At 45.3% G+C, this 12773-nt stretch overlaps 1 protein-coding gene across 3 annotated transcripts in view; it reads left to right on the top strand.

Annotated features, from left to right (window-relative positions):
• Positions 1-12773, top strand: part of LOC128875009 (ras-related and estrogen-regulated growth inhibitor-like) — a 56397-nt gene that overhangs the window by 2935 nt on the left and 40689 nt on the right. For all 3 annotated transcript variants that reach the window (XM_054120285.1, XM_054120284.1, XM_054120287.1), the window contains exons 2-3: positions 681-1691; positions 11439-11495. In XM_054120285.1, coding sequence (XP_053976260.1) covers positions 1631-1691; positions 11439-11495 — 118 coding nt within the window. In that variant the 5' untranslated portion in view covers positions 681-1630. The remainder of the gene's footprint in view (positions 1-680; positions 1692-11438; positions 11496-12773) is intronic.

Below are 12773 nucleotides of genomic sequence, written 5' to 3'. Positions count from 1 at the left end.
GAGGGTTAATATCCAAGATATTTCAGCCGCAGTTACTTAATAATTTATGGTTCAGTTAAAAACAAGAATATTCGTAAAAGTTCCTAAAAGTTTAATAAAAATTGAAATATCGATGAGACGAGCATTAAAGAAATTTAAAAGCTTTGCAAAGCTATCGCAAAGCTTCGTTTTTAATAAAGAGAAGTATCTAGTCTTTCGAAATAGTTGAAATAGACGTCAGCCGCACAGGATGAAATCGTAATTATTTCGATCGTTCCCTCGTCGGGCGTCTCAATTGTCGAGTTGAACTTGTTCGCGCGCGAGGCAGCGATTTGTCGACGGTTTGGTTCGGCGCGAAAAACCGTGGAACGAGAAGGGAAAAAAAGAGTGGCGCGACGCAGGGAATCGCGGAGAGCACGTGGGCGGCGCTGGGGTCTAGTTCTACCATCGCCGTTCGCTTTCAGTATTCGTCTGACCGTTGGAGGGATCGAGTGGCTGGCCTGTTTGGTGCGTGCATGCGCGCGTTCGCGCTCATCGTCGAACCTCTTTTCACCTCCTTTTCGTAATCCGTACGTACGCGAGTCGGACGTTGGCGGCGCCAAGCGAGAAGGGAAGATGAGGAGAGGGAGGCCGTCGACCCGTTATAAATGGAACTAGCAAGACAGCATTTCTTGAATCGTTTCTTCTGTTATTATTCGCAGCGTGTCGACGCGCTGGCCCGCATGTTTTCCCGCGACGCGACCGGAACGCCGCGGTCCGTCGACACCGTGGTCCAGAGGATGCAGCCGAATCCTGGCAACCGTGGAAAGTGAAGTTTTCGAAAGGGACAAAAAAGAGAAATCGCGGAGGAGCGAGAAATCGAGCGGACGGGAAGCGGGCATTTTCAACGACGCGATCGTTCCGGCCAGTGTGTCTCCAACGACTTTCGACACGTGAGTGTTTCGATGGACGAAAACTGAAGCGTAACACCGGCAAAAGCGAATCCAAGATATACTCGTGCGCCGGGAATTAGAAATCAGAGATGGGCGAAGCGAAGTTTCACGTTGATTAAATTCTGCCCGACTCTCTCTGAGTTGAGATTGGCTGTGACAGTTCGAGAGGCTCGGTCTCGGTCTCGTCGCGAGAGGGCTGCAACGTTCGAGCGGTGAATCGCAATCCGAGCGACGCGTTTCGAAAGATCGACGTGTCGTCGCCGTCTAAAGAGGTAGGTAGCTCTTGCTCGATACGGTTTATCGCGCCGTAGGGAATCGTGCGCGGAATGAGAACTCGGTTGCACGTACCACGTGAATTTGCCACCGCGAATCGACACGAACAGTGGAAGCGGAACAAGTGACAAACGTTACGCATGCTGCTGGTTGCTGTTCGATGCGAATAAACGGAAGCTTGCTGCAAGGACAAGAATCGACAAGGAACCGATACGCGTCGTGTTTGGCACAAGCCTTCTGTCGAAACGTGACGTTTCAGTGCAACAGTTTTTCTTTTTAATCGGGAATCGGTCAGTTCGATCGATCGCGTGTGCGGTGTAAACGAACTTTAATGCCGCGGAAACGAAACGGACTACGCGTACAGTGAAAATACACCGCGAACAGTGTCAATTGGAGAGTATATAATGTGCAAGCGAGGCTCGGACGACACCTAACATCCACGTCTGATGACAAACGTCAACAGGATCAGGGTGGTCGTCCTCGGCGGCCCCAGAGTCGGAAAATCAGGTAACCTAAAAATATTTCAATTCTTATTTCGCGACGAACACCGTCGCCATTAACCTTGTCCGGTCTGTTGATCGTTGTAATGTACCGTGGAATTTCTTGGAATAACGAATGTCGCGTGCTATCTTGTTCGAGTGTTTTTCGCGACAGCGACATCTGTCGAAATGCATTACGAATCGTTTGGCACTAATGCGACGGAGCGGATCATAATAGAGACGTTGCTGAGAGAATTTAGAATAATAGTTTTATCGCGAAATATATTACGATGATGGTCGAAGTTATATACAGTGGTTTCCTAAAAAACTTTTGTGTGAAATTGTAGTTTCCTGACTTCTTTTTTTTATAATCAATAATATTTTACATATTCTCGGAAGTCTCTAAGATAGGTATAGTCCAAACAACATTTGCTAGTTAATGTAATTTGGGAAATTAACAAAAATAATGCGAAAAGTAGGTGAAAGTATGGAAGCAATAAATATTTGTTCGATTCTTATGACGAACCATTTACGGTAGAATTTGTAACGTAAACACGTTAGTTTATCGCTCCGTGCGAATTAGAAAACATCGAATTTCCAGTCAAGTACTTTTAAACAGTTTTACGAATACTTATTGCTTCAACATTTTTATCGATTTTTATCGAATTGTTCTTTTCTTGTTAATTTCGCAACTTACATAAATAGCTACTTTTTTTTTTGTAATCTATCTATTCTAGAGATTTCGGAGAATATGTAGAATGTCATTGTTTATCAAAAAGAAGTTAATAAATTACAATTTTACACAGTTTTCGTGATCTGAAACGAGTAATCGATGAATGAAATAATTATTGAACAAAAATGGAATTAAGAACTGAGGACGTTAATGGCGTCGTTGTTATTTTTAGAGATAATCTCGAATAAGGAATAAAAGATATTTTTCTATAAATAAGTCTGGCCAAAAATCTGAATTCTTACTAAATTTATTTCGTCTTCTTTGTTTTCCTGTTACACTTCTGAATGCCAAGAATCCGTATTATTTTCAGACGAAATATTTTCCCCTTGGCTTGATTTATCTTTTGAGGAAAACTAACGAACAGACCTGCATTTTTTTAATATAAAAATATACTTCAAATAATTCGAACTAAATTCGCTAAACGTTTACTAAAAACGAATTTGCAAGAAAATTGATATCGAACGTTGAATGTACGATACGCTCGAGATAAGGATCGTTGGGGAAAATTACGTCCCACGGTTACGGATATAAACGTATCGGAGAGGTATTAATTATAGCGGATAGTACTAATATTGTGTCATGTAAAGCGTGTAATTTCTGCACGTCTATCTAATACCGCAACGACGGATTGAATGAAAGTGCCGTTAAGATGAATACGTATAGTCTTTGGTATAATACAGTGCATTAGTTAGCCCGACAGTCGTACGACGCGTACAAAGCGAGCAAATGAAGGCAATGAGATAGTTCACCGACCTCGAATTAATCCTATTAATAAGCCATGGAACTGATACCCGCGAATGAAGTGTAAATCCTCTCTTGTATACGCGTCGGGAATTTTTCACGGTAGGGTCGCCATTAATATCGCGTAATTAAAATTGATTACTAGACTGCGGATCTTTATGCATCCATAGAAAATTTGAATGTGCGAGAAACTACAAAATGCACACGGTATTCAAGAATATAAAAAGATTGAAAGTAATGTTTATGTTATAATATTTTCAGAATAAAATAAATTCCTATTTAGGTTCAATTTTTGTAGACACGTTTGTCGAGATTTCATTTTGCATAAAGAACCGCAATCTATCGATTACCAACTCTCGACCTGTCTCTGCTTTCCACGAGAAAATGTTACTTAAACAAAGTAACAGAAACGATATCGTTTCAAGAAAATTTCTACCCCACACGTGGGTCGATCGAGAATCACCAAACTAATTAAAATGTCACCCTTCGAGATCGAAAGATCCACTTATCTCGCGACTATCTAAGATCGCGCGATATTCGGGCTTCTCTAATTAGACAGTGCCCGCACTCGAGCGTTGTTCGCCAGCTTTAAAGTAACGAGCGACAATCGTAATCATGAAAAAGATTTGGTGGCGACAGCGTTTCCGTTGTTCGTCGCTTATGCGTTTTTATCCAATTCCGAGAGCAGCGGTGGTTTCGCGCGAGGTAAAATTATTGCTTTATCTAAGGGCTCGGGTTGCGGCTCGATAAGGGAATTGGTCAGCCAAGTCGAGGATTGAAACATTTCGAGGGCCAGTTCGTGGGTGTTGGGTTACAACGCGGAGTTCTAGGAAACCGATAGCCTTTGCGAGGTGTCTTAGATATAGATTCAATTATTTTATCGGTTTCGTTGAAATCGGTTAATGCGGACGTGATATAACCCAGTTTATTGACCACTTTATTTTTTACGACTATTTTATTACGCATATCGACCCTCGAGCGAGTAGCTTCTCATTACAAAAAGTCCCACGAATTTTTGCCACATCGTCGATACGAATTCCTCCCTCATGCGGCAATTGGAATCGAGCTTGACGCGCGTATCGGTGATCGCGATCCGAAAATGCGTTCTCACACGGTCTCCCTCGTGGTCCCCAGAACGACCGTTTGATCAGAAAGCGGATATTCCCGGCGAGAGAATCCGTAAAAGTCGTGAGAGAGGCTGCGTCCCGCTGGGTATAATAAGGACCTCCGTGGACGTTATCGGATATCACATGAGAGTGGTCAACGGGTCGTCGTAACTACGAAAAATCCTCGCACGGCAGCAGGTTGGGAGATCTGGACATCCGATACATCCGTTCTGTTACCGAGCACATGCTTCCCCCCCTCGGTTCGGGGGGACCCGCCGCATGCCGAGTTTACGCACCGACGCGACTTTTTCCCGCTCTTATCGGCTTCCGACGAATCTGTGTTTCCACACTTCGAACCCTCGTAACCAACGAATCGTCCACTGGAATCCCGTGGTCGCATGGCGATTGATTTTTCCGCTCCTTGTCCACGGGCTACCGACCGCCGTCCACTTCCTAATTAGAATTACTCGGTTCACTTTGTTCCACGGTCAGTTCGATCGCATCGAGTCGGGTGATGAAAATTTATCGCGCTCGGAGACTCGATAGTCTCTGTTCGCGAACAGTGGTTCTTAACCCTTCTTAGTTCGGTTCCACGACAACTGAGGGTACTCTTACGAACGGGGTGCGATTCTCGATAAAAAAGTCGATAGAAAGCGCGAAAGAAAATTTTTCTGCGGACGGACTCGTCTTCGAGAAAACGAATTTTAAACATTTTTGGGGCACGTGAGCAGAAGCTCCATATTTTGCAACCGCGTAAACGTATCAAGGAACGTAAACTCGGTATTGCGTCGCGAACACAAGCGCATGCTTTATCTCCGTACTAAACATTTTCTTTGAAAAAAAATAAATTATATAACATCGACAAAAGGCACCGTTTACAAATACGGATTGTTGATACGAATTCTAAAGTTGTATCGCAACCGTGGAAATTCCTGATTCATTCAGCTTTCGACATTTGCTGTTTACAAAAAGTGAAAATGATAATAATGGCAATTTATAACAGAGTAACATAATTTCGAAACGAAGAATGTTTACTCACAGGAATTGAGTCAAAATTGAAATTAAGTCAAATGATATTTTGCGACGTGGCCGAAAATTGATTCGGAGAAAGAAACGCGAACGGCGTAGGAAAATGATCCGATATTACGTTTTTGGCGTATATTTTCACAAGTTCACGGTCGATTTGGTGTATCGACAGGGACGATGGATTGTTCGGAGATTTTCGCGCAATAGCTGCGTTGAGAGTTTCGCGGTAATGCATAAAGAGCTACGCTCGTTTTGCAGAATGCATTAATAGGAAAGCTCCTGGAAGCAACGAGAACGTCGATGATTACGGTTAGGGCCATTTATCTGCGTTAGCGCCTATTGAAGTAGCAATTGGAAGCCGGTGCGCGTTTCCATGTCGCGCGAAGTATTCATAAATTCATTTGGGCCGAACGACTCGCTTTATTACCAGCTCGGTAAAAAAAAAAGCATAATCACAAATGCCCCTCCGGGAGGTTGGGTGGGGGGTGGGGGGGGGGGGGGGGGATAAATTCTGTCTCATGTTCTTCGTACTCGTTATTTTATTTCGACCAACTTCTGCGTCGTATTTTATCGGTCGATGGCTAAGAAATTTATACGAATTAAACGATAGGCTTGATGATTCAAAATAAATTTTTCATTAAAAATATATCAAACCTGTCGCTTAATTTAGACAAATTTTTTTAATACATTCAGAGGGCACTAATCGGTTGTATATTTCGTAAATCTATAAAAATAATCTTGTATGTTTATTTAGCGATGTATATAATTGGATTACAAAGTTCTCGTCGAGGTCATTACGGCGAGGTAGTTTTAAATATCGTACCGGGTTGTGTTATTTTATTTCAAACAGGGACGCGAGTCGACGCGAATTTTCGTTCCCGACGGAAGAAACAAATTGAGTTTCACGCACACGCGCGTCTATTTCGGGAAACGCGCGTGCAAATGAGCATATAAAGCGCGAATCAGCGATTCGCGACGATTTATTATGGTAGCTGAATTCGCAGCTCGAAGCCTCGTTCGCGCGCCTCGATTCATACGACTGGGTCGAACTCTGATATTACAAATATGAATAATCAAACGGGATGATGGAGCGACCGAATAAAGCGAACGAAAATATTGCACGGGGCTTTGCGTCGGAGAAAGCAGGACGATGATTTCACGAACTTTTTTTTTTTAGACAAAAATCTAAATTTTTGAAACGAAAATTATTTTTATATTTCCCCGTTTCCGAGACTGAAATTCAAACAAAAATCGTTATTAAATGATACTAAAAATAGAGCTCCGAATAAGCTCGATTTCTATTTTTCAATTTTCACGCTGCTCGAATAAAAACGCGAATCGAAAATGTGTAATAAAATTTGATAGAGTCTAACTTGCCAACGAAACATACCTCGAACGAATCGTACACCAAGAACAGCGGAATCTCGTCGTTCGCTTATTCGTTATTCGAGTAGTTTCAAGTTCGTAACGGCCGGCCAATTAAAACGCGCCGATAATGAACTACGAATGGATAGGATCCAGGGGTCGTGTATCACCGGCACACGAGCGATAGATGGTTAGACCGAGGAGTCTGAAAAGCGATTAAGTCGCTTGGCCGGTGAATCGTGCGCTTGGAAGATGCGGGTGTACGAGAACGAAATACGGCTGCAGTTGCAGCGAGCGCGCTGCACCGAAGCGCAGTGCCATTCGCTGACGCGCGATGCTTGTCTGCGCGGCGTACGGTGGTCTATAGATAGATTCGCGGCGGATAAAGCTCGGTGCATGTAAGAAAATAGTAATTACGGCCACGATCACCGCGGATAAGAAGGAGCAAGATAAAAAGGACCGATTCACGGCAACGGCATCGAACCGCAACCTCCGATCGCTATGCGCGACTTTTGTTACGCGGGTTTATAGTCGAGAGACCCTTGGAGACCGAGCCGAGGTCTCGTGTTTTTTACGTTTGCGTTGGGCAATATTTATTACGATATTTATTACGAGGATCTTTTTAAGCAATTATCATTTTTATACAATTTATGAAAGTTTGTCGTTTTTAAAAACTGCAATTCTCGGTATCGATACTAAAGAAAATTAACGTCTGTACGTTAATCGGTTGAGTGGATCGGAGAGGGTCTCCAGGACCATTGCGAGCAAGGCGACGCCTTTGAACGGACCCTGGCCGCAGCTCCGATTATCGGTCGCTTTATGAATTTGTTTAATGATACGCATTATCGTGTATCGTCGCGGTAACGCCTGCATTTACGAGCGTCGCTGTGTCCCGTATTCGAGATTTAACCCGATAAGCCCGTTGACGCGTTCAATTCAGACTTATGAACTAGACGAGGCCATTCACAAGCGCCGTCGGAGTTTCTACGGGTCGCAACAATGCCCGTTAGGTTGGCTATCGTGTATAGGATCCCCGCGGATCCGAGCGTCATAAATTTCTCGTTCGTATGGGCGAACTTCTACGTATCCGACACGTGTCTCGAATTTCCCTCGGGTATGAACTTTCGTAGCGACGCTCGGCTTGGAGAGTTTACACGTATTTTCGTTCGACACAAAAGGTACAAATTGCGAACGCTTGAAATGTCAGCGCCGCTCCCCCCCGCCCCCCCCCCCCCTAGGCTCCCCTTCGAAGCGTGCGTGCCACTTCGCGGGGACCTGGATGTCGAATTTTTAGAGAGATGCAGTCTTTGGATTCGTCTTGACGCTTCGACGCCCTGCAGTTCTTAGACGAATTCTATCGTTTTATTTAGAACTTGGAAAAAATTACGAATCGAAGAGAACTTAAAACTTGGTACTTGAAATTTAGGTGCTCGGAGCATCCGTACCGTGCCCCCCGAACCATCACTTACCGTGTTCTAGATTTTGCTGCGTCTAACACAGTTGCATCGCGCACAGTGATCGGTAATTAACGTAACCACCGTCGTTAAACGCGAAATCGCTAACAACAGCGGGCACATTTTGCGAGAAAAGCGGTTATTTTTAGTGTGGAAGAAAGTTATCCCGTGGCGGTTGGTATCGCCGGAGAAACCATAGTAGAGGGGAGGGGGAGAGAAAAATTGCATCAAATACGTAATAACGATAATTAACGGCCGGCGGTGTACAGGAAATGTCGTTAAAGGGAATGCCCATATACTCGTCCCCGACGTTATGAATGTACGAGCGCATCTCGACGAGCAGCGGTTCTCAAATTTCACACTTTAACGCAACCTACTCGATCAAGGGAGATTCAAATTATCGTCACTTCGTTGCATCTTCGAGGCAATCGCTTCCGTAATTTTTTCCGAAGAGTTCGATCACCGAACCGAAGTGCCTCGCAACCCTCTCCTCCCCTTTCGAGGGCCCAGCCGATTTGAGAACCGCTGCACAAGAGGAGGTTCGCTTCATAAATTTCTTCGTTACTTCGCGAAACGTCGCGAGAGAACTTAACATGTCGCCGACTTACGTATCCTCTCGTTCGACCCTTGAAGACTTATTGAGTACATAGATCCGTGCTGGTCCCAGTGCTCGACGAGTTCTCGTATACACGCCGTTTATAAATCTGTCGTCGCAGCGGTCGCCGACTCTATGAGAGACCTCCGCGAGAGGAGCGGCTCGGCCGATGGGTTTCGACCGTAGAAAACACGATCCATCTCGGCGAGACGAGTCGGTCCGGGTTCGTAGCGAACTGGTTACCCCGAAATTGATGGCGCTCCTAAACGGTCCGGGAGGGAAGACTATCGAGAAGCGTCTCGCGGCTCCAGTCGTCGCGCCGACACTCCTCGACCACAGATCGTATCTTGGCCGAGAAATTGCGTTGCGTCACCTCGATGCTTGAAACACGAGACATTTTCTGGCGTTGTTCGGACCTGTTCGCGACGTAATCGGTCAGCTTTAGCGTCGCGGAGGACACCTGCTACAGCGTATTCATTGGAAAGCGGCCACTATTGTACAGGGCTGCTCTGTTGGATCGATAAAACACGTACGAACACGTATAGACACTTTGCGGACGTTTCTTTGTTTATAAACACTTATAAACTCGCTTAGAAACACCTCTAAGATTACAAACATTTTTAAGCTTATAAGCGTTTATAAACACTTATAAACTCTTTTATGTTTATAAACAGCTATAGACTCTTCTATGTCTATAAACGCTCACTTTTATGTTTATAAAACACCTATTAGCCCCGCACTGCGAATCAATGAAATCAGTCGTTGGTACGCCAGCATATCCCATTGAACTATAAATCTCTCCCCAACAATTTACCCAGCCGCCTGCACTTGCTCGTCGATTAATTTCCCATCGAACGTTGCGTCTAGGTCGTGTCTAACATAAACATCGCCTTTCCCCCGTGCCATTTCCTCCAGCCCACGCCACGACGCGTCCCCGAGGAAGCAATTAAAAAAGTCCTCGGATGAAATCATTTTCAAAATTCCCAGCGCCCCGCCAGGGTACAGCTCCGTCGAGATTCGATAAATCAGGCGGCGTGTCCGCGAGGAATTTACCATTCCGCTCGCTTCTGCCCCATCGGGAATGCGCGAGCGTTTACACGGTCCCGATCCGCGTGGGTTGTGAATAATTCGTGGGCATCGCGAGTTTCCTTCGAAGGGGAATTAATTAGGGGGGCGGGATCGATATTCGCGCCGGCGGACTGGTGGCTTAATTGAATTTTCGTCGATTCCCTGCCGCCGCGCGTGGGCGTATAATGCGCACGTGGAAGAAGCTGGCTGCGGAAGGAACTCTCCTGGTAACCCAATTCGTCTCTCGGTGCAACGACGCGTTGCGAAGTATGGCACTCCCTGCGGCGGTATTTACCCCCACCCAGTTTATTCGCTTTTGTCAAGAACGTAATGGCACCTCTGCTTTGTATGCAGAGGCAACGATAAGGCACCTTTTTGCCAAATCAGTTCCGAGGTGTGGAGACTTTTATGCATGGATACGATTTTTCTAGAAATTTAGTGGCATCGATTCCTCGTATATGAAACTAATGGCTCGAAAATTCATCGTGTTTCCATCACCGATGGATCATTCGTCTCCTAATCCGTGGAGCGGCGTGCATCACCGGTGGCTCATGCATTATGCTGAACAGCGTAACCCGATGCCGCGCCGCCCCACCTCGTGCACACGAAATAAAAATTGAACGCTGTTCCTGTTGCAACGTTAAAGTGTGAAATTATTAAATCGCAAGTTAAATCGAATCTTGAAATTCGGATCGTGTACGATTCTTCCTCTGTTCATATTCGACGATCGTTGGAATCGTAAAAAGCAACGGGAAGGGGCCTTGCGTCATTAGTCGCGATAAAAGTATTCTGTTACCGGGTACACCACACCTCCTGTCGACAGCTCACCGACGCGAGAAACACGCTAGTTCGCTCGACGAAGCGCCTGCCTCGTTTGGTTCGGTTTGAACCCTGCAATTTTGCGTGGAGCGGGATCTCGCCAGACCTATCGGCCCGTAATTACACGCTGCAACGACCTAGCGCCTCGAAAAATAGCTTATAAACCGATTCCCGACGCCGTAGGAGGGAAGATTCGACGATATATCCCCTCCGCTTGGGCGTTGCTACTTAAAACGCGAAACTCCGTCATCGATCCGTGTCTCGGTTTCTTGCGTTCTTTTTCTTGGGAATAACAAAAAAAGAAAGAAATATTTCGAGTAATTTCGCTCGCTCGCGATCGCCTTCGCATCTACCTACATTACGCGCGTAACGTAAACATCAGATTGAATCGTTTTCGCACGGCTCGACAGCGGTCGTTGTTTTTTTTTGTCTGAAAAGCGTCAGATTTCTCTGCACGCGCAACTGAAAAAGTCTGGGACGCGGAGGGGGTCGCGTGAACAGAGAAATTATACGGATGATGAATTGCTTTTCACTTACGTAAACCTGTTTCTGCTAAAATTAAGAAACAAACGAGCAGTACTTTCGTTCACGCCTGGTATCAACGCGTCGACGTCGCGTCCCAGAGGCGTTGAAGGCATTTTAAAATTGTCACACCCTTTCGGCTGACTGAAAAAAAAAAAACATGAAAATTTGTATACGATTACTATCTCATTATCTCTTATTGATATTCTTCGTGAAAAGCTCACGTGGGCGGCCACGAAACGTTTCGTTAGACCTAATAGTTCGATCGTGATTATTATTATGTTCGGGCTCTCGTAAGAGCCGTCAAGCGTTTCGCACGTTTAATTCCATCTTATTTTCCTTTCAGCTGTAGTCGTGCGGTATTTGACGAGGCGGTACATTGGCGAGTACAGCTCAACCAGCGGTAAGTGGTTTCAGGAATCTCTTTTCCTCCATTCGTACCCACTCATCTTCTCGTTCAATTGTTTCTGAAAGTAACGAACGTAAACTTGTTACCAAATTCATTTTTCCATCGCGGAACTCCCCTAAAAATAATGGCAGAAAGTGACAAATTTTTCGAACGTGGTTTCGATAACTACCCAGTAGCCGACTGTTGCGGTTCGCTTTAATTGCGCCTCGTAACGTTTTCTCGTAGAACAGAAGTGGGGGTAACGCTCCCATTACGCGTTTAACTCGCACCGTGTTATTTTACCAATAGTTTCGAAATAACAGTCACGTTCTAAGAATAATCGTCGTGGTTCGCGAGTACAAATTGAACGATCGCTCGAACGGGCCTCGGAAAGGGGAGAACAACTTCTTCCCCGCGGAGTATCGAATTCTCGGAATGCGGATCGCCGTATGAAATGCGATTATCTAGACTCCTTACTGCGAGTTCCAGTTCCCTAAAGCTATGCACGCCCGTGGGTCGTGACGGGGCACCAAGATTTTCAAGGAGATTCGCGAGTTGTTCTTTCTTTTTTTTTTTTTTAACGAAACCCTGTCTGGGTCTGTCGTGTTTCACGGTAACAACGTGTAGAATACTAACAAACTTCCATGCAACCAAGCTTCCAATTGAAAAATGCTAAAGGACTTATCGACTTCTTTTTACCCAAATACTTGATCCTAAATTTGTCAACAATATTTTCCACCGCGTATTCATGAAAGTATCACGAATGTATCGGCGATATTCTCCGCATGAAAATGATCACAAGCGCAGCGTATGTTTATCGATCGATTCGACGATTGTGAGCGATGATAGGTAAAGTAATCACGAAGTAATCACTGCGCCCAACTCCGTGCACGACTCCGGTGAATCGTAAATTGATCGCGCCGACGAACAGGTAGGCAGGGACTTAACGTAATACATTCGTCAGAAAACGAGAAGGTGAAATCGAGCGATCTCTATTATTTACCGAAGTGAAAACCGAGACGAAGACTAGGCCTGGTCGCGATTGTAAATCGCGGCCTATTATACGCGCGAGCGCGCTCATCGGTCAACGGTCGCCTGTGCGCGCGCGCGCGCACGCGCACAGCCCCGCGGTGATACAAATTTCCATCGGATGAACGAAAAATAACTGATACGATTACATTCCGCGAAGGTAACACGTACGAAAAATGGCTCCGAATTTTTCCACCGACGAACAACCGGATCCTTCGTAAGCATTTTCATTTTCTCCATTCTCACGGCCCGCGGAGCGAATTA

This window comes from Hylaeus volcanicus, chromosome 4 (genome assembly GCF_026283585.1).
Source record: "Hylaeus volcanicus isolate JK05 chromosome 4, UHH_iyHylVolc1.0_haploid, whole genome shotgun sequence".
NCBI lineage: Eukaryota > Metazoa > Arthropoda > Insecta > Hymenoptera > Colletidae > Hylaeus > Hylaeus volcanicus.
Note: the sequence above shows the minus strand (reverse complement) of the source record. Positions and strands in the feature narration are given on the sequence as shown.